Raw genomic sequence first — 20,457 nt, 5'->3', positions numbered from 1 at the left:
GAGAGAGAGAGAGAGAGAGCATGAGCAGGGCAGGGGCAGAGAGAGAGAGGGAGACACAGAATCCAAAGTAGGCTCCAGGCATAGAGCTCAGTGCGGGGCTTAAACTCATAAGCTGTGAGATCATGAACTCATGAGCCATGATAAGAAGCATGACCTGAGCCCAAGTCGGATGCTCAATTGATTGAGCCACCAGGCGCCCTTCCATTCTCAGTTCTAATCTCTGTTGAAGCGATTTTTTAAATGGCTTAGACCTATTTCCTGTCCCCCGCCCCCACCCAAGATCTTAGGGTTAGAAATTCTAAGAGATACAAAACATTACGAAGTTAATTCTTCTCATCCAGCAGGTCATAATGAAATAATTATAAATAAGAGAAACAGAAGAAAAGCACATCTCCAGTCTGGATGATAAATAACATACTAGAATGTTTTATTTCAATTCAAATAACTTTGTTTATTCATTAATTGGTAAAATTAAAATCAATCTAGGTTATGTTCCAGGCCCTTTGCAGAGAATTACTATAGGCACAAAAACTTTAAATGCCCTCAATAAAATGTACATATTTCGAAAAATGTTTCCCATTTTTATATATTGTTTGTACTGATTTATTTTGGGGAAAGCACAAGCAGAGGAGGGGCAGAGAGAGGGGCACAGAGGATCCTCGGCAGGCTTTCTGCTGACACGCTGACAGCAGCAAGCCCAATGTGGGGCTCTAACTCATGAACTGCCGAGATCATGGCCTGAGGAGAGGTTCAGACGTTCAACTGACTGAGCCACCCAGGTGTCCCTCCCATTTTCAAGTTAACATTCTGAACAATTCCTTTCCCTGATGTTCGGGACCCAAAGAAAAAAAAAAAAATCTCTCGTGAAGTGACTTCATGGGTGGAGACCACTTTCAAGGTACTTACGGTTTACTTGGCTATGAACCTTTCTATTAGTGTGGCAAACAGAATCTAACATGGCCCCCAATAATCCTCGCTTCTGGGTTTTCATATCTTTGTGTATCCCCCTCTCTTTTCATATGGGTGGGACCTTTGATGTGCTTCTCACCAATAGAATACGGCAAAGGTGATGGGATGTCATTACTGTGATTATGTTACATAAGATCATAACTTCCATCTTGCCAGCAAACTCTCCTTTCCTGGTTTTGATGAAGCAAGTCTCCGTGTTGGGGAGGCCCATGTGGCAAGGCACTAAGAGTGACCTCTATCCCACTGCAAGTAAGGAATTGAGGTCCTTCGTACAACAGCTCAAGAAGTAGTTTAATCCTGCCAAAAACCACAGAAGTGTGCTTGTTAGTGGATCCTTCCCAGTCGAGATTTCAGATGAGACTTCAGCCCTGGACCACACTTTGACGGCAGTCTCAGGAGAGAAATTGTAAAAGATAACCAAGTTAAGCCATGCTTGTATTTCTGCCTCCTAAAAACTGTGAGATAATAAATGTGTGTCATTTTAAGCCACTAAATTTGTGGTAATCTGTTATGTAGCACGAGATCACTAATAAAGCTAGCATGTGTGGTCGCGCAGAGTAATGTTCCCACCTGCAAAGATGTCCACATCCTAATCCCCAGAGCCTGTGACTATACATGTGATTCAGTTAAGAATGGGGCGATTATCCTGGACTGTCTGGGTGGACCCAATATAATCAAAAGGGTCTTTATCATTGAAAGAGGAAGGCCGGGGACAGTCAGGAAGAAATTTGAAGATGCTACACTGCTGGCTTCAAAGGGGCCACGAACCGAGAAGTACAGGAATGCTCTAGAAGCTGGGAAAGGTTTCAGAATGAGTGCAGCCCATCTTACACCTTGATTTTAGCCTAGAGAGACCCCATTTCAGACTTTTGACTTCCTTTCTTTGTAATATAATAAATTTGTGTTGTTTTAAGCCACTAAGTTAACGGTAGTTTATTACAGCAGCAGTGGCAAGCTAATACAGTGTCTGTGCTTATTTTCCTAGCGTCTGACCTGCATAACAGGTGTCCTTCTCCAGGCACTTATCTGCTCCTAACAGACTGCACTGGAGCTGGGGCTATCTGCTTCCCTTCCCAGAAGTGAACAAATAACTTCACAAAAAAGTGAATAAATACAGTGCCATTGAGCATTGCTCTAGAGGAGATTAGCATTTTTTCCTCACAGTCTTGTGTGCCCATCTATTCTCCTGCCTACCCCAGCGCCTCCTATTCCTCACTCTTGTGTTTACCTTTATTGTTTCTTCTGAGAGCTCTGAGCACTCACTGTCTTCATCAAGGATTGTCCAGACTCCAAGAATATGATCTATTCAAGTCAGTTTAAGGAAAGAAAAATTGGAGATGAGTGTAGCAAGCAGGCCTCAGAGGGTAGAATCCTACAGCAATTGTGTTCTTCTTCCCTACTGCCCATCCATGACAGCTCTTCGGGGCCAGCACCACCTTGGCCTTCAGTAAACTCTCAGGCAGGCCCCATAAGTGGCCTTAGCAGGTTTAGAAAAACTCTCCAGTCCCTCGTACACTTGGAATCACAACAATTCGTAATCTGTGATTTCAGCGTTCCATTGTCATGTAATAGTCAAAACTCCCAACTCCACAAGATGCTGTCCTTGCCCGTTTCCTACCTGGGAAGCCTCCAGTGGGTTAAGGGGCATCCCCCAACCTTCTTCTCTGGCTTTGGCTCCTTTGACATTGAAATGGAACCAGGACAGTGAGTCAAAAGGCAGGAAAGTTCTCCCTTTGTTGGCACCAATGTGATCTAGCATTGGTTTCCTCTATCCATGGAGTTTAGTGAACATTGACTCTTTCCCTGGTGGGCTTACCTGTGGATGCCTGGAAGATTTCTCTGTTGGGTTACTCTAGCTGCAGCTCCCTTGAGTCAGAATCCAAAGGCTGGCTGTGTCCAACACTCCTCAGCTTCTACATCTTTCTACTAAGGCTCTCTCACCTGTAGAGAGGCTCAGTTGGGCAAGACACCTTTACTAAATGACTCCAGGGGACCATTTTTACTGCATCTTTCACATATTGGTCCCAGGAATTGCACCCTTTGGCCTGCCTCGGGGGAAAGGTGGTAATTTCCCAAATGTAGCCTCTGTTCTTTGGGCATGTGTTGCTTCCGCCAGCCTCTCCCGGTTGCCTGTTGTTGTTGTTGTTCACTGAGTAATGAGTCAGGCTCCAAGGTACATAAGGCGTTAAAGGTCCCAAACTCTGGTTTTCAATGCCTTTTTTGAAAGTCCTTCAGCACCTTGCTTTAACCTGCAAAGGTGATTGGCATCTACTGGCATGATGCCTCAGCTGAATCTGCCTCAATCGGCTTAGCATCCTGCAGCATATGAACCCATATGGCTTCCTTTTCTTTCTCCCCCCCCCGCCCCCCCAGGATTGGATTAGGAATCCTAAGGGACCCAAAGCACTATGGAGTTCATGCTTCACGTCTGGCAGGTGATAATGAAGTGCTTGCAGATGAGAGAAAACAGAAATAAAAACCCATTTGCACAACTGATGATTGTTATATTGAGATTTTTCCATCAGTTAGTTGATTTCTAACAGAATGGTGAGAGCCAGGACTGGGACTCAGCTCCCAACCATCTGTTCTTCTTCGGATTCTGCAGAGAGGAAATCTGATTGGCTCACTCCAACTCCCACGTCCAATCAGCTGTGGCCAGAGCATGAAATCCGGGGCCCAGTGGCTGCTACTGAGGGCCCTGGGAGCCGAATTGGGCAGAAAGGGAGGTTCCTTGTTTCCTATGAACAAGGGTAACCTGAGTGAGAGCTAGGAAGTGGTACTTTGTTCCTGTTTGTGTTGCTTTCTAAATATTTGTTCCTCTTATGCAGAGGTCTGTACGGAATCAGTGTGGGCTGTGGGATTGTGTTACATCCATTAAGTGAGTGGTGGCTGGGTGCAGTGGAACAGCGCCAAAGAGTTGGGAGGCTGGCTTTCCACCGGCTCTCCCAGTGACACTAGACTGCTCCCCTGAAGCGACACATGTGTCCGCATACCCAGCAGCAATGCATGGTTGCTCATCTCATCCACTCAATTCTGGCTTGGTTATACTGTTGTTCTAGGCCTCTAATGAAAATTCTGGCTGCCTACTTGAGTTACTGGAGCTTTCTGCCAACCCTTGGCAACTGGGAACTCGTGGGAGCACGTGGCCATGCCCCCCACCATGTGCCATCCCCCCCACCATGACCATCATCCTAATCTCTGATACTTCGAGTTTCTTGAGTTCTGTCCCTCCTTTCTCTGTTCCATTGATTTCTCTCCTCCCCCACCACACTCCCTACTTCACTCCCTACCTCACTCCCTACACCCCCGCTGCCATGGTCCAGTTAGTAGAACCCTGTCCGACCCAGCGTGATGTGGGCGCACCTAGCCACCATGCAGTTGTTGCCAGAAATATGATTTGCGGTGGCTTCTTCTGGGGAACAGCCTTGCAACAGATCCCCTTCGCTTTCTCCATGCAGATAGTAAATCACCAAAGCAGATAATTAACTGAAAACCTAAAGTAGGAAAAGTCAGTGTCTCCTCAAAAAAGTGGCAACTGACCTTTCTTTCTCCAACTCAGATTAAAAAGGGCAGGAAGGAAGGAAGAACTATTCCCTGAGGGCTTGAGTTATGCGTTAGGATTGAGTTCTTTGGGGGAAATTAAATAAGCCATTATATTTGTTTTGTTCTGCTTTTAGCTACAAGGTGTTCCCTCTCGTGAACAAAATTTCCCAGTGAGTGCCCATCTGAACACCTATCAGCCCAATGTCCTGGGTATTGTTACCATGGACTTTGTGAGCCACACGGTACGGGGATGTGATGTTTGCTAGGGTGCTGTTTTCACACAAGCAGCCTACACTGGCCGTTTCCTTTCGTGACACTGGCCCTGAGAAGGTACCGCTGTTACGAATTTTTAAAAATGGATTCCTTTTCTAGAAAATTAAAATGACCAGGCGAGACTCAATTTTGAGAGCAGGGGAAAGTGCAGAGACTGATTGAGATGAGGCTTCTAAATCAGTTCTTCCCTTGGTGAGTGTTATTTGAAGGTCCTGCACTCAGCATCGACACATAAGAGAGCCCAGCATAAACCACGTGGGAAGCATTCCATCGGGCTGTTTGTTACACTGGGTGAACACTTGACTTTGGTTTGCTCTGCGGTCTGAAAGCCCACTTTTGAGCTTTTTGATTTACGCTGCCTGGGAGCCGGAGAAACGTTCGCCAGCACATCACACATTTCATTTCAGAAGAACGCTGTCACCGTTAGAGTCCAGCCTCTGTGCATGTCATAAATATGTTCATTTCTCTTCTCTTTCAGAAGCTGCAAAGAATCGATCCTCCTCACTGTCATTCAGCCTTATCCTGTAAGTGTCCTGTGAGTAAAAGTGCCACTGTATGACCCCAGGATTCCATCTCCTCGTCCTAGTCCCAGTGAAACCATGGCGCTGAGTAACAGCAGAGAAGACCCACATGCGTTTACAACCCAAGTTCAGAAATCCCCAGTGTTTGTATTTTATACGCCGTGATAGCAGACCCACTCATTGGAGAGAAAGGGAAGTAACGCATTTTCTCAATGTCTTCAAAACCAGCTACTCAGTCCTCTGGGACTCTCACAGCTGGAGATAACACAAGGCTCCAGGTTTTCTTGTGTGTTTCCAGCTTAAGAATCACAAATGTAATGGGAATATTTAATTGTAGGACATTCTAGCATTATCCTTTTTCATACCCCCTTCTAAATAATTTAGTAGATATTTCAGGGAGACTCCTCTTTAAAGGTGGCTGTCAGAGGAAACACGGCTGTCAGAATGGGATTTCAGCAGCCTTGGTCAGGAGGGTGGGGGACTGTTTAAAATCGTACTCCCTTCGGCTGCCATGGATTTTTTTTTTATAACAACTTTACCGTGCTATAATTTGCATATCCTAAAACCCACCCATTCTAAGTGTACAATTCCATGATCTTCTGCCAGTTTACTGAGGTATGCAGCCATCACCACAATCCAGTTGGAGAACAATCCCTTCCATCCAATGACATACCTCGTTCCCATCCATAGTGAGTACTTCCTTCCCACCCTTAGTCCCAGACAACGACTGATTTACTTTCTGTTTTATAGATGTGCTGTTGCTTGTGAATCCCATCCATTGGCAGCTGAGCTAGGAAATACCCCGGCAACTTCCTGCATATTTTCCCTCACACATTTACCAGCGGTGCCTTGTGTGGCCTTTTTCTGGATTGGCAAAGATTCCCATCTGTTTGCACTTCCATTTCTTCCCCCACGCAGTTGGAGGCTCTCCTCTTTGCCGCGCTCCATCTCCTGACCCAACTCTTCATCTCTCCTGTCCCAGCATCTTCCTCCTAAACACCATGGCCTAGGCATTCTCGGCACGAAAAAATATGTATTCAAGACTCTGATAAGATGAGGGATAGAATTAGCCAAGTAAACAAACTGTGGCATCGGGGACATAAGTACTTATAATAAAAGCAACTAAGCCGCTAAGTTTATTAGTGGCTGTGACTTTTAGTCCCTTCTCTTTGATACAACTATACTTGCATGTTTGGTTTTGAAAACTAAGGAGACAGCAGTGTGTAAGAAAACCAAGATTGGAGATCTGGTTTCCCGGTAATCTCACAGGTGACTCCTATACCCGATCAGAACCCCGATCTCCTCGACTGCTCCACCATCTCCTCATTCCGTGATTCCTTCCATACCGCTGGTCTCTTTTTACATTGTTTACCAAGTTAACCAAACCGTCCCTCACACTCTTGTCAAGTCTATCCACGCTTTCTCATTTCTTCACAGTGGACAAATAGGTTAAGCAAAACCCATGGGAATGTCCAACCAGGTGGTTGACCGACTATGAATTCCTGGTGGAATGTCAAGTTTTCATGGTCTTCTCCTGAATTCTCTCTTCCCACTTTATAACCTGTTACACATGCAAGATCAGATCCATTTTATGGCAAACCAGGTTCTTTTGGCAATGCGAGGTAACGTTTCACCCCATGCCGTAAACCTGGTGAAAGAATGAGGGGTTTGCCATTTAAGTTTAGGGTTGTGCCTTGTGGCTTTGCTTGCTGTTTTTGCCTGTTGAGGGTGTGTGACTTATTATTCGTAGGAATACTCATTATTAGCAGTGGGTCATGGAACGTGCTGTGATAGACAATCTGGAACTTGCCAGAAGTTCAGGTGGCTGTTGATTTTGTGCCACCTGGAAAGTCAACATTTAGCCGCAGTGTTTAGGAGCCGCACCTCTGCTTCCAGCCACACTCTCTCCCTGCCTGGTCATTATTGATGGAATCCCCATCTTGAACTTACCTTGACCAGCCCCAGCGCCCCTCCCTGAAATGCCCACCGCATCTCAGCCCAGCACTTCCTTGGCCCAGCCAGACCCTTCTCGCCTTCCAAGCCTCCGCACAAACTCTCAAGGCTACCTTGGTGTTCTTTACCATTACCCCTGCTGACCCTGGGGCTGGAGAACTCTGCATTCTGTGCACTGTACGATACTTAGTAGGATCTCTGCTCTCTGCCCGCTAGATGCCAGTAGAGCCCTCTCCCCAAGTTGTGACAACCAAAAATGTCTCCAGACATTGCCAAGTGTCCCTTGGCGGGAGGGACTGCCCCCACTTGGGAACCACTGCCCCACCTAGAGTCTTTCCTTACTGATCCAGCCCAAAGTGGCTTTCTCCTCTGAAATGGGGGAATGGAAACGAAGGAGTAGAAACCCCAAAGTCACTTAAATAGAGAGATTAGACTCAGAGAGAAGAGAAGGTAGGAGAAGAGACTACAAATTGTTACTTACATTTTTGTGTTTGGATTTCCCTCCCAACGCGTTGCTTTTTAAAATACAAAAATGTATGGGATCCATGTATCTGCTGAACCTTCTCTCGGCAGCCAGGATTGACCTATTGAGACAGATGAGCCACCAGGCCAAAAGAAAGTGTATAAATTCTACTTTATTGCAGAGAATGAAAATTAACATTTTAATTTATTTTCTAATTTGCTGGCCAACCTTTGTCACGTTGTATTTCTCCTGCATAATAAGGTACAGTCAAGACAAAGAGCCGATGTTTACACCTTCTCCCCTCACTGCACATGGTCCCAGGGCACCAAAGTGCACCCGGCCACGGAAATCCATCTTTCCTGAGGCCCAGATCAAGGGGGCTAGGGAGAAGAATCTCAGAAGTCCTGAAGTTTTTGGAGAAGAAATCATTCCTAACAGGGTGCAGACTTGTTTTTTCGAGTATTATAGATGGTTTCTGCCATTTTGACGTGATGGAAGTACTGAAGGAAACACAAACGCAAGAAAATATGTATCAGCACGTCTTTTCCCCAGAGGCGGCCAGTATTAACCACTGGCCTGTTTCCTTCTGGTCTTTTGATCTGTGCTCTGTCAGTAGTGGAGATCTTACACATACAGCTTTATTCTACTTCTTTCACTTAGCAGATCAGAAGCGTGTTTTCATATCATCAAGAATTCCTTATAAGCACCATAGATGTGGCTGTAAAACATTTTCCTGAACCAAGATTTACTTCACCGACACCCTGTTACCAAACCCTTCATACGGAATGTGATGGGTCTCTCTTCTAATGGTGCACCGAGCACCTCGGTGTATAAATCTTCATCTGCATTTAGTTGTGTTTCCCCATTCCGTGACGATGGCATTTTACAAAAGGAGTTTCTGGATTTCTTAGGGATTTTATTGGTTTTGTTCTGGCCTAACATCTTCTTTTCTTGCACCGTTTCCATTTATTACCGAGCTTTCTTGGCCAGATCCTTCCTGCTTTCCTTTGACCCTGCCTCTCACGGTTCCCGAGTCTAGAACCTCCAGAACTTCCTAGTCTGACATGGCCTGTGACAGAGAGTATTGAAAAGAGCCTCGATGACCTCCCCTCACACAGTCCCAGCTCAGTGGGATAAGTCGCTCTCAGGGCTCTTGTCCTGGATCTACCACGACTCGCATGCACTCATGTTGTTTCTAGGCCAAAGAGGTGAGGGGTCTGCCTGCCTGCTTCTCACTTCCTGCCCCACTTCCACTACGTCCCACGCCAGCCCAATTTCCAGCCGAGAGACCAGTGATTGGTCGCCCGTGGAGTTTTTTCTGGCCACAGGCGGGTGCCCAGGCAGCAGGCCACACATGCTGAGGAATTATCATTCCCGGAAGATCAGCCGCTCCGTCACTGACTGACAGGAGCTGGTAAACAAATGCCCTAGCTCTCTGTCTCCTCAGACATTATGACTCTGAGGCCCGTGGTCTGCCTTGTTCCTGGAGTTTCCCATCAGAGTTAAGCCCCAGTTGCTTACAGTGGTGATGGACTTACTGAATGTTCCACCGGCTTGCTCTTCCGCCCTTCCACCCCGTCTCCCTTTCTCCTGCTCACCTATGAATGCTTCCTGGGAGTGCCTCCTATAACCATTACCTGCCCATGATGCCTCGTCTCCAGCTCTGCTTTGGGGGAACTCCAAGCTAAGATATCTCGTGATGACTGTGACTAGTTAGACCCCACCAAATATTTACTCACTGTCTACGATGCAAATAGTACTGTAGATGTACAGGGGACTCAAGTTCAAGACCGTATGCTTCGGATTCTTAGTACGGTAATTTTTTTTTCAAGCAGTGTTCTAGTGACTTCTAAGAGCATCTGAAAGCCTCAGAAGCACACCATACATCTGCTGTGGCCACCTTAACAACAACAACTTTGGAAAGAGGGACAGAGGCTGATTAGAGCCCTTCTAATCTTAAAATTAATTAACAGTGAAAGAATCTGATTATTCTAAATAGTAATTACTTATCATTTTCACCACAGGATATGAAGTGCTTGGGTTCGGCACCCACAGGTCTGCAGGTTGCTAAGAATTAACTCCTCAGGTTTCTGAGTGGTGTACATTGTATGGTTTTTTGTTTTTTTGTTTTTTGTTTTTTTTTTGAGCTGCAAAAAGAGATCTGAGCGAAAACCACAGTCCTGCTTGGAGTGCGTACCCCATGTGCCCCTAATAACTCCAGACAGTGGAACAAGCCATTATCTTGTTGATTCTAATTCAGTAACCTTCAGATGTGAAGAGCTTCTGTTCTTAGGACCAAAGAGTAATTTTTAAAATGGATGTTGATTTTATGGAAGAGCCACAAGTCCACAAGAAGAAAAATGCACTTGTATGAATTCTTGGACTTTTATCCCCAACTCTGTTGACTTCAAAATACATGGCAAATAGTATTTACTTCACCAACTACCTTGGCTATCTAGTCTCCTGGCTGGTTTTCCTAAATTACCAGGTTGGTCATTAGGGCATGGTAAATAAAAATGGGAATGAGGAGGCTATGAGACAGACACGCTATAGCTACAGAGAGAAAAGAGGAACATCCCGAGCTTGACAAGTTCTGCTCTATGGGGCCGCTTACTTTAGGGGCTCATAACCCTTCCACTTCCATGAAAACATCACTACCTTTGAAGATTATCCACCAAACGATATGCGTAGGGCAAACTAAGTCCTGTTAAGTACTTTTTTATTGAGGCAAGGAGTGACATGGAACAATTTAGAAAAATCTGGCAAAATAACAGATTTAAAAATTCAGATGCACAGAGGAATCCACCTTGGTCTCTGGCACGTTGAACACGCGTGAGAGCCTTCATTCCCAAACAGCGCTGGAGCAGTGGGGTGCTTCATCGTTCAAGCACCTCGCCTAATGAGTAGTGTGTGTTCTGGGTAGCTTTCTTACAGCTGCTTCATTTGTGCTAAACCCATTGTGCCAACATAAATATCCCCTGCTTAAAACCATTAAGGGAGAATAATGTTTTCCCTTCAGCTAAAAAGTGACATATCGAAAGCAAATGAACTCACGACTGTACGATTTGTTAATCATTACTAAACTCGGCCTGTAATTACAGAGATACTGAGGAGAACACCACTATCACATCACTTTAGCTCAGGAGTAGGACTTTTTCTTTTTTAATGTTTATTTATCTTGAGAGAGAGAGAGAGAGCAGGAAAGGGGGGAGAGAGGGGAGAGAGAATCCAAAACAGCCTCTGCACTCCATCCCATGACCCTGAGATCATGACCTGAGCCAAAGTTGGATGCTGACAGCACAGAGCCTGCTTTGGATTCTCTCCCTCTCTCTGCCCCTCCCCTGCTCACGCTCACTCTCTCTCTCTTTCAAAATAAATATATAAAAAAAATGTTTTTAAAGCCAGGCTTCTGGTCTTTTACAGTCATCATTTAAAAAAGTCCTTGGAGGGGCGCCTCGGTGTTTCAGTTGGTTAAGCATCTGACTGTTGATTTTGGCTCAGGTCATGATCTCACAGTTCGTGAGATCGAGCCCCATCTTGGGCTCTGCGCTGACAGCATGGAGCCTGCTTGGGCTTCTCTTTCTTTCTTTCTTTCTTTCTCTCTCTCTCTACCCCTCCCTCAATATAAATAAACTTTTTTAAAAAGTTTAAAAATATAAAAAATAAAAAGACTTTGGAAATGTGCTCAGTAAGAACATGGAATGTGCTGTTTGCAGTTCTGGTCTGCTGACTCAATCAAACTTACTACTTTATGAGCATGACAGGGTTTTGATTGCATCCGTAATTTGTGTTTCATCCTTGAATTGGGCATGCACCAAACACTTTAATTTTTAGCAAAAAGCTTGCATATTCAAGAGGATAAAGATAGAAAACAACTGGTACAAGGTTTGCCTTATGTTACCAATAATCCTATCAAATGTTTTCTTGTCTCTAGTCTCCCAAATCAGCATTTATTAGTGCTGCAAAAAAGGCACGATTAAAGTCCAATCCAGTCAAAGTGCGATTCTCCGAGGAGGTCATCATCAATGGCCAAGTGTCGGTGAGTTGACCGTTGTCTGCTTGTGACTCAGAGACAGTCACTGAAATAGGGGCTTTTTATTGAGCAGCGCCAGTCGCCCCTCTGGAATGATCAATTTAGAATTCGTGGTTGGATCTCACAGGGCTGTTGAATCTCAGGATTGTAAAGGGCTTGAAAGATCGCCACACCGCACCTGATATGTTCCCTCCAGTGTATCCTGAATACGTAGTAGTCCAGTGTTTCTTCAAACGCTTCCGGTATTCCGAGACCTCACTACTTCACAAAGGCGTTTGTTTGATTTGAGGTCACTGGCATTACCTCATATTGAGTAAAATGCGTCTCCTTGTAATTTCCACCTACTTCTTCCCATTCTGCCAACTAGACATCCTTCCATTATATATTTTGAGAAAGGTTTCCCTAAGATTTTCCTTATTCAAAATTAAATCTCTTTTCTTTCAATTAATCGAAATGGAAAGAAGTCAAAATAATGGGTAAGTTTCATATATACAACCACAAGTGAAGAAATACTGCCCCGATCTCTATCAGTGGGTCTCGATAGAAATCATGATTTGCTCAGGCACATAATTGATCTTCAAAATGATTAGTGGCAACATCAATGAGATGCTGTAGTTTCCATTTTTTGTTTCTTTGAGTTTTTGTTTTGGTTTTGGTTTTTTTGGTTTTTTAGTTTTTTTGCCCAAGAAAATCTAGCACGGTGTTTTATACTCTTAGAAAGCTGTCATCTAAGACACTAATCGTTTCTGGACTTCCGAAATACCGGCCTTTGCTGTTCAGGTTTTGTTGCTGCTGGTGGTAGTGTTTAAACAAAAAGTCACAGGGATAAAATCTCATCCATGACATGCTCATTAGGGGCCACAGCCTCTCTTCCCTGAGGCTGGCCCTGGATCTGAATGTGAAGTTGTAGGCTTGCACATGCTGAGCTAGGGTCTTCTCAAAACTTGCTGACCTGTGTCTTTCCCACTTGGAGTCCGGGAGTCAGCTGGCCAGTCTGTGAAACTATGTGACACTTTCAGAGGGGACGTAAGGCTGTAACTGCCGCACCGCGAGCCTTGTCCTCCCAGTCACCATCTCCACCCCACCGCCTCCACCCCCTTTCACCCCACATTGTCCTGCTCACCGCACTGCATCCCTCTCTCCCCGGATGCAATTGGCATCTGTCACCATTTCACAAGACTGTCCCAGTTTAAGGCTGGAAGGTTCCACTCGCAGAGGAATCACGGTATCACAGAAGGTCTTCTGAAACCTACCCATCTTTTCTCAAGCGTCCGAGTGTGAGATTGGGCAATCAATGTATGCATCTTTTTTTTTTTTTAATGTCTATTTACTTTTTGAGAAAGAGAGACAGAGTACGTGTCGGGGAGGGAGGCAGAGAGAGAGGGAGACACAGAAACGAAAGCAAGCTCCAGGCTCCAAGCTGTCAGCACAGCGCCCGACGCGGGGCTCGAACTCATGAACTGTGAGACCATGACCTGAGCCAAAGTCAGGCGTCCAACCAATGGAGCCACCCAGGCGGCCCAGAGAGAATGCGTCTTTAGAGAGATTAGGAGTCTGGAAGCTTCTATGGTTCTTTTTTGCCCTGGATAGAACAGGGCCCGTTCAAGGTAGCTGGTGTGTGAGGACAGCTCTTGGGGACAGTCATCGCCTGCAGCCTCCTCTGCCTCACCCCAGGCTCTTGTGTGGCCGGGGCGTTCAGTCACAGGTTAGCTCCTCAACCTTTGGGACCATCGCTGTTTCCCATCTACTCTTGCCCTGCTCAGTCATTGGGTATTATTTCGTGTCGAGTTGGAGGCAAAGCAACTCAGTGAATTGGGTAGCAGGAAAGTCGTGTGTGAAGTCTACAGGAGAAAGGAGAGGGAGGAAATTCAAAGAAAGGAAGAGAAGTGCAAGGCACTTACAGAAATGCTTAGGGATTGACTTCTTGTGGATTAGGTGTAGGACATCAGCCCGTGTCTGGCCATCTTGCCTTCAGTTCCTTCTGAACTTCTTCCCTGTAAACAAGGGACATACAGTTTCTGGACTGCTGGGTTCCACTTGACTCCTATGACTTCATGACCAGCTACATGTGAGAAACACCGTTCGCTCCAGGGATTGGCCGAACTCCTCCAACACGGCTTCCTTCTTCCCCTGCCACCTCTCCCTCCTTCCAGTTAAAGAGAAACTTCAAAGGACTATGTCTCTGTTGTTACTTCTGGTCATGCCTCCAGCATCTCTTTTTAAATTATTCTTAAGTTACGATGTTTGTCAGTTTTTTTAATGTTTATTTATCCTTGAAAAAGAGAGAGAGAGCAGGGGAAGGGGGGGCCGGACACAGAATCCGAAGCAGGCTCCAGGCTCTGAGCTGTCAGCCCAGAACCCACGCAGGGCTCAATCCCATGAACCTTGAGATCATGACCTGAGCCAAAGTCGGACACTTAACCAACTGAGCCACCCAGGTGCCCCTAGACGTAGTATTGTAATCTTTAGCACATGAACTCATTCCTTATATGACCCCTTTGAGTTTGAGGAACATCCCTAAATGGCTTAAAAAGTGGTTCATGAAATAACTTTATACTTAGCGCTAGTGATTGCCTGTTACTCCCTTTTCCTGACTTCTGCCAAGTTCCAACGGGCATCGCATCAAACGTCATTGCCGACCCTTGTTCTTTTCTAGGTAGCCTGCTCTGCTAAAGCCCGGGCATGTTGTCCTAAGCATGGTGGCTTAATTACACAGGCATTGTTTCTGTCATTGTGTTTTCTAATGGGATTTTAAAAAAAAATCCATCTGATTTCTTTTCTGATGGAAAAAAGTTCTTTTATTTGAATCAACTGAGTTATTTGTAGCTGGAAAAGAAGAGATTTCCTCTGAACAACTAAACCCAGATATCACCAGGGAGATAACCTTTTAGCCTTAGAGGGTTCAGTTGGTTTTTTTGTTTGTTTGTTTGTTTGTTTTTTATGTTGTGATTAGAATAAATTGTAGGTGTGTGCTGCTTCCTCAAAGAACCGGATTCTACTTTGATCTTCTTTGTCGTTTTTGTTGTTGTTGTTAAACAGGAAACTGTTAAGGATAATTCACTTCTTTTTATGCCAAATGTTTTGAAAGTGTATCTGGAAAATGGGCAGACTAAATCATTTCGCTTTGACTGCAGCACCTCCATCAAGGTAAGCGGCCCCGCTAAACTCTATGCCTGGACACTGGCAGGTACGGCGCAGACCTCACACTGTCAGCCATGTGTGACAGCACCCTCTCTCAAAACGATCTGTTTATCTCTGAGACTTCTTTGCTCACTTCCAAATAAGGGAGTGTGTGGCTATTTAAAAACAGACCAAAACTCAAAGCTTAAATTAAGAAGGCTCTGTGTGTGTGTGTGTGTGTGTGTGTGTGTGTGTGTGTGAGTGAGTGTATGTGCTGCAAAATGAAATGATACGCTCGCACTGACAAACCACTAGGGTTAGTCATTTTAATGCAACTCCAGTTTAATTAAAATAGTGCGGCTGTCCCCAAGAAGGCTTGGCACCCTGCCTGAAGCCCGTATGATGTTGTAGCAATGTCAGCCACCAAGAAGATGAAGACGTTAGCTGTTAATTGAATATCTGTTACTGCGGTGTCCAGCAAAAACAAGGGAGCGAGGAATGTACAGATAACATTTACTTTTAATTGCTGTCACCAATTTCCTGGAAATAATGCATAAAAAGGCAGAAGCGAGGCATGCTTCTCGGGAGAAGGGGTGGAAAGGAAGAGTCGCAAAACACTCCCATTATTGTGGAACCACAGGTGAGTTTTTAAAAATGGGTATTATAACAAAGCAGATGGGTTCTTTCCCGCCATGCTTCCTTTTCCTGGGGTGGGGGGGGGGGAGGTGCATATTCTATTTTTTATTGGACAAAAGTGTGTTCAGAAATGGATTGTTCCCTAATGCTCCAACTGCCTAAAATGGGCTTTCTCCAAACAGCACAATAAAAGAGGTTTTACTGGGGTTTAGAAAAAAAAAAACAAAAAGTACCTAATGATGATCTGTACAATAACGTATTAAGAGAATATCAACTCTGTGATAAAAACGTCTATCAAGAGTCAACCCCTAATTCTCAGCTTTTAAATGAATCCGCACAGGCCTTCTAAATGGCAGCATGTCTGCAAAGGCCCACTTACTGTGCCTTCTTATTGCCTGTGATACCAGCAGGCGGCCTGTTTGGAATTGCTTTAAATAGGTGGCGACCTAGCAGGTGATAGAGCAGAACATGTTCTAGATTGATGATGGAGGGGGTGAGCCAGCCTTGAAATCATTCCGCAGGAAGTGTCCACTCCGTGCAAGGCTGCTCATTTTAAATACTGATGACAGACAAAAGCCCTTTCTCTTTATTCCTACTCACCATCCGCGTATGGTAGGGGTTACTCTAATCATTGATCCGCTAGCCTAGAGGTGGGCAGACTTTTTCTAGAAAGAGAGTAAATGTTTCCGCCTTGGTGTCCTATTTGATCTCCCTTGAAACGACTCGGCTCTGTCATTGTGTCATGAACGCAGCCCTGGACGGTGGGCTCAGGAGGTCGTTATGGCCACCCTCCGGTTCCAGAATTCACCTGAAGGACTCACAGAACTCACAAATTGTTATAAGCACAGTGACAGTTTATCTCAGCAAGAAGAGACGTGTTGAGATCACCAGTGGGCAAAGGTGCGTCAGGCCGAGGAGGCCAGCCTGCGGCTTCCCATTCTCTTCTCCCCGTGGACTCCTTCGGATGATGCCTCTTTCCCCCCACAATTATACGTGACAACATGCCAGGAAGGCTCGCCCGAGCCTTGTCCGTCAGGGTTTTTATTAGAGGTTGGCCACACGGACCATGTCCTCTAGAAGTCAAGCTGGTACCCCTCGGGCCGAGGTCCTCACCGTAAATCATGCCATTTACATAAAACATCTACTATCTATCTGGCTTCCAGGCAGTGCACTCCAAGAGCTTACACTTTACCTCCTGAGAGCCAGGAGCAAAGAGGCAAACCTTTCTTTGGACAAGACTGATCCTTTTCTACACAGGCCGTATGTAAATGAATGGGCATGGCCAGACGTAGTCTGAAGGCCTACAGCTGCATTATTGCAACTCCCTCTGACGCTTTAGCTTGTTCTCTGACACCCAGGGGTCAGGAAGGCTCCTTGCCATCGGACCTTTCACGCCACCTGATGATACACGTAAAGGCTTGAATGCATTCCTTAACAGAAATACACGTACATTTAAAAGAGAGCCCTGTCGTTCATTCCTCTGGCCTCTTTATCACGGGAACCCACACTAGACTGAGTTTGAGTTCTCCGAGGATGGCAGACGGCAAGGGGAAGACAGGGAGCAGTGCAGAGTTCACGGCAAATGAAAGCTTAGCTTAGCTTGAATCTAACAGCTTTACTATCACAATGGACACAGGCTGGTAGGCGTAGAATAGAAATATTGTCGTTACGAAAGGGATATGACAGGGTTTAATAAAATTTTCCGGTGTCCTCGCAGTCCATTCAGGAGACTATTTTACCAAGTACTTATTTGCCACACAAAGGCTCGTTTTGTTCGTTCTTTTCCGGGCCTTGAACAAAACTTAGGAAGCCGAGAACCTTTTTATGAAATCCATTATAGTGAAGGCATTTCTGTTGGATGTTTTCTTTGGTGGTGAGTGGGTGTGGGGGTCTTTGCTTTATGGGGGTCTGAAGAAATTGAGAAAGGTCGATAGGGGAGAATCAAAATTTCAGAGAGATCACTTTTTAAAGAAAAGGAAAAGCCTCTATGTCATGACGTGGTTTTGGGGGGGGCATTTTTTGGCATTGTTGATACTGTGGACCAGGGAATTCAACGAGGCTGTCCTGTGCACTGTAAGATGTTTCGCCACATCCCTCAATGTCAAGAGTGTCTCCAGCCCCATTCTGACCACCGAAAATGTCTCCGCAAATGGCCAAATGTGGCTGTCGGGCAGCTTTCCCTGGGATGAAAAGCACTTTTCTTCAGAGGCTTTAGCAACGGAGTATAAATTATCTTGAGAGATCACTTGCTAGTTTTTGAGGACGTGAAAAAAGTAATGGTTTTTTATTTCATTTCAAACGAGAGCTCATTTACTCGTTTTCAGATTGTGAAAAAAAGGTAATGGGGTTTTGTTTTTTTTTTTTCATTTACAAAGACATTTGTTTTACATTGCAGTAAACATGCTCTTGCGTGTATAGAACACCTATCTGATCCTAAAGGTTTCATCCTGTAAAGGACTGCTAGCAAACCTTGTTCATTCTACCTTCCCCAGAGGTTTAAAATAAAAGCTAATATATGTATACTGTTATAGTGCGCTAATGCTGTCAAACGGCGCTACAATACACGTGCTCTATGTATGAACTCATTTAGCCCTTGTATCTATTCTGAGACTTAAGGTATTCTTATCATCCCGAGGTTATAGATAAGGACATTAAGACACTTACAAGTTTAATAACTCGCACGCAGCTGCATAGCCAACCTGACGTCAAGCCGGGAGTAGAAACCAGACTCTTTCCAGAGCCCACTTTCCGACCATTCCCACATGCTCTTAACAGAAGGGTAGACTAGGGGTCAGCACATTTTCTCTGTACAGGATAAGATAGCAAATATTTTAGGCTTCACAAACCGTACAATCTCTGCTGTCGATGCAGGGGCAAAAGCAGCCATAGACAGTACGTAAACAGATGAGCATGACTGTGTTTCAATAAAACTTTATTTATAAAAACAGGTGGGGGGGGGAGTGGATTTGGCATACAGGGAGTATTCTACCCACCCCTCGGGTAGACCACTTTCTGAGGTGGTTTAATTGCCGCCCTCCCCGCATTTAGAAGAAAGAAGAACCAAGCCCACTCCATTTCACAAGTTATTGATAAGCTCTCTAAGTTAGGACAAGCGAGCACCTCCTCCAGCTATTTACCTCATTGCCTCCCTGTTTCTGAACTCCATCAAGATTTGGGGTGGTGGGAGAGGTCAGGAAAAGGAGCATCGAGCTTTGGGATCAACGAAAGATCGAAAACTTACAGAGCTGAAGCCCATTCGAGCAATACTTTTCGGTCGTGGTAAACTCCGAAAGAGAGCTGTGTGGGTTTTGATGGTATCTTGTCAATGTTTCCTCCATCAGGATGTCATCTTAACTCTTCAAGAGAAGCTCTCCATCAAAGGCATTGAACATTTCTCCCTCATGCTGGAGCAGAGGACAGAAGGGGCCGGAACCAAGCTGCTCTTGCTTCATGAACAGGAGACTCTGACTCAGGTGTGTAACATTACACTCTGCCCATGAGAGCAGAGGCCATCTGGCCCCAGAGCTCCCCTGCCCTCGAATCCCTTCAGTGCACTCACTGAGGCCCTGGGGATCCCCAGCAAAGAGAGCTCTGGCTTTCACAATGGGTCGTACACCTCAAGGTGACGCTTCTCCTTTCTGTTAATTTGTCTGTAGACCGTCGGTCGGCGTCACGTGCAGAGTTGCCAAAGACTCGGCACCCACTCACTGGGAATATGACTCCGTAGGATCATATTTTGTGTCGTGGGAATGACTTGTTTGCCTGTTTTGACAGTGGAGCTCTCGAAACCATTAAAAAGAAACAGCTTCTGAGATCATTTAAATTAAACCAGAACCCTAGTTAGGTGCCTCAGGTTCTGGGTGCCTACTTGACTGTTCGTGGAGGCTTGAAATGCCTGCCTCTGCGCTGCTCACTGCAAATGTGGGATCCGCCAGTGTGTCCCGATTCCTGGCTACCAAAATGCCACCCCCATCTGTTCTCCGGGGAGGCAAGCAGGCTGCTTAGCTGCTGAATTCAGCGTGGCACCCTCCTCTGTCTTGTGATTCTGCACACGCAGAGTCTTGGCTGGAGCAGAAGGGATCTCAGTGATGAGGAAACTTGAGGGAGGGGACCTGCGGGGAGACCCGAAGGGGGAGCTGGAGGCGCCCCAGATGCACGAGGTAGCAGAAAGTGTCGCGAGTTGGGTCCCACGATCTCCCTAAGCCTCTTGATTCAGTCCCGCTCAACGCAGGGAATTAGTTACAAAGCTATCATTTGTGTACATTTATAGCCCTCGATCGCCACCTGACATTTTTATCAGGCTTAAATCTACCTTACAGGTATTTTAAACCGCTTCTAATGACTGTTTCTTGTTTTGGCCTGTGCCAAGACTCCCTTGGAAACCGATGACTTACTTTCTGCTTTGTTAGAGGGGAGCAACCCCCCGATATTCAGAATGCCACATGGGAAAGGTCACTGTTCGGCTCCAAGTTCCTCCTGACGCCGAACTTAAGACAAGGGTTTGGGTGCCCGTGGCCTATGGCCGCGCAGGGGCACTTGGTGCTGGCCAGTGGTCACAGGTGTTTGCAGTAAGTAGTCTTCAGCTCGTGGCCATAAACACCAAGGGGATATGGGCCGACAGCCAGTAAGTAGGAGTCCAGTGAAACCTCCCACAACCTTTTGATATTGCTAAATATACTTTCCCTCTGAATGTCTCTCTACCACACAGCCTTTATGGAAAAGCTTCTTGCTGGTTTAACCGAAGACTCTTTCAGCGTGTCTTCTGGAGCTAGGTAACCATGACTTCTCATTCCAGATTGATCTCGAATTTTTTAAATTTCCATTAAAATGTTCGAAGGAAACAGAAAGCCTCTAACACTGATTCTTCCCTTCTCTTTCTAGAAGAGGCTTTGCTCCGTTTTTAATCAGAACTAAAAGCAAAGTGTTAAAACCTCGAGATTGCTCCC

At 45.6% G+C, this 20,457-nt stretch overlaps 1 protein-coding gene across 1 annotated transcript in view; it reads left to right on the top strand.

The window, feature by feature from the left end:
- The window catches only part of FRMPD4 (FERM and PDZ domain containing 4), a 541,790-nt gene that overhangs the window by 496,163 nt on the left and 25,170 nt on the right, over nucleotides 1-20,457 (top strand). The window contains exons 5-8 of the mRNA XM_039234277.1: nucleotides 5,264-5,309; nucleotides 11,657-11,761; nucleotides 14,795-14,902; nucleotides 18,853-18,984. Coding sequence (XP_039090208.1) covers nucleotides 5,264-5,309; nucleotides 11,657-11,761; nucleotides 14,795-14,902; nucleotides 18,853-18,984 — 391 coding nt within the window. The remainder of the gene's footprint in view (nucleotides 1-5,263; nucleotides 5,310-11,656; nucleotides 11,762-14,794; nucleotides 14,903-18,852; nucleotides 18,985-20,457) is intronic.

This window comes from Hyaena hyaena, unplaced genomic scaffold, assembly GCF_003009895.1.
Source record: "Hyaena hyaena isolate Hyena2069 unplaced genomic scaffold, ASM300989v1 scaffold_85, whole genome shotgun sequence".
Taxonomy (NCBI): domain Eukaryota; kingdom Metazoa; phylum Chordata; class Mammalia; order Carnivora; family Hyaenidae; genus Hyaena; species Hyaena hyaena.
Note: the sequence above shows the minus strand (reverse complement) of the source record. Positions and strands in the feature narration are given on the sequence as shown.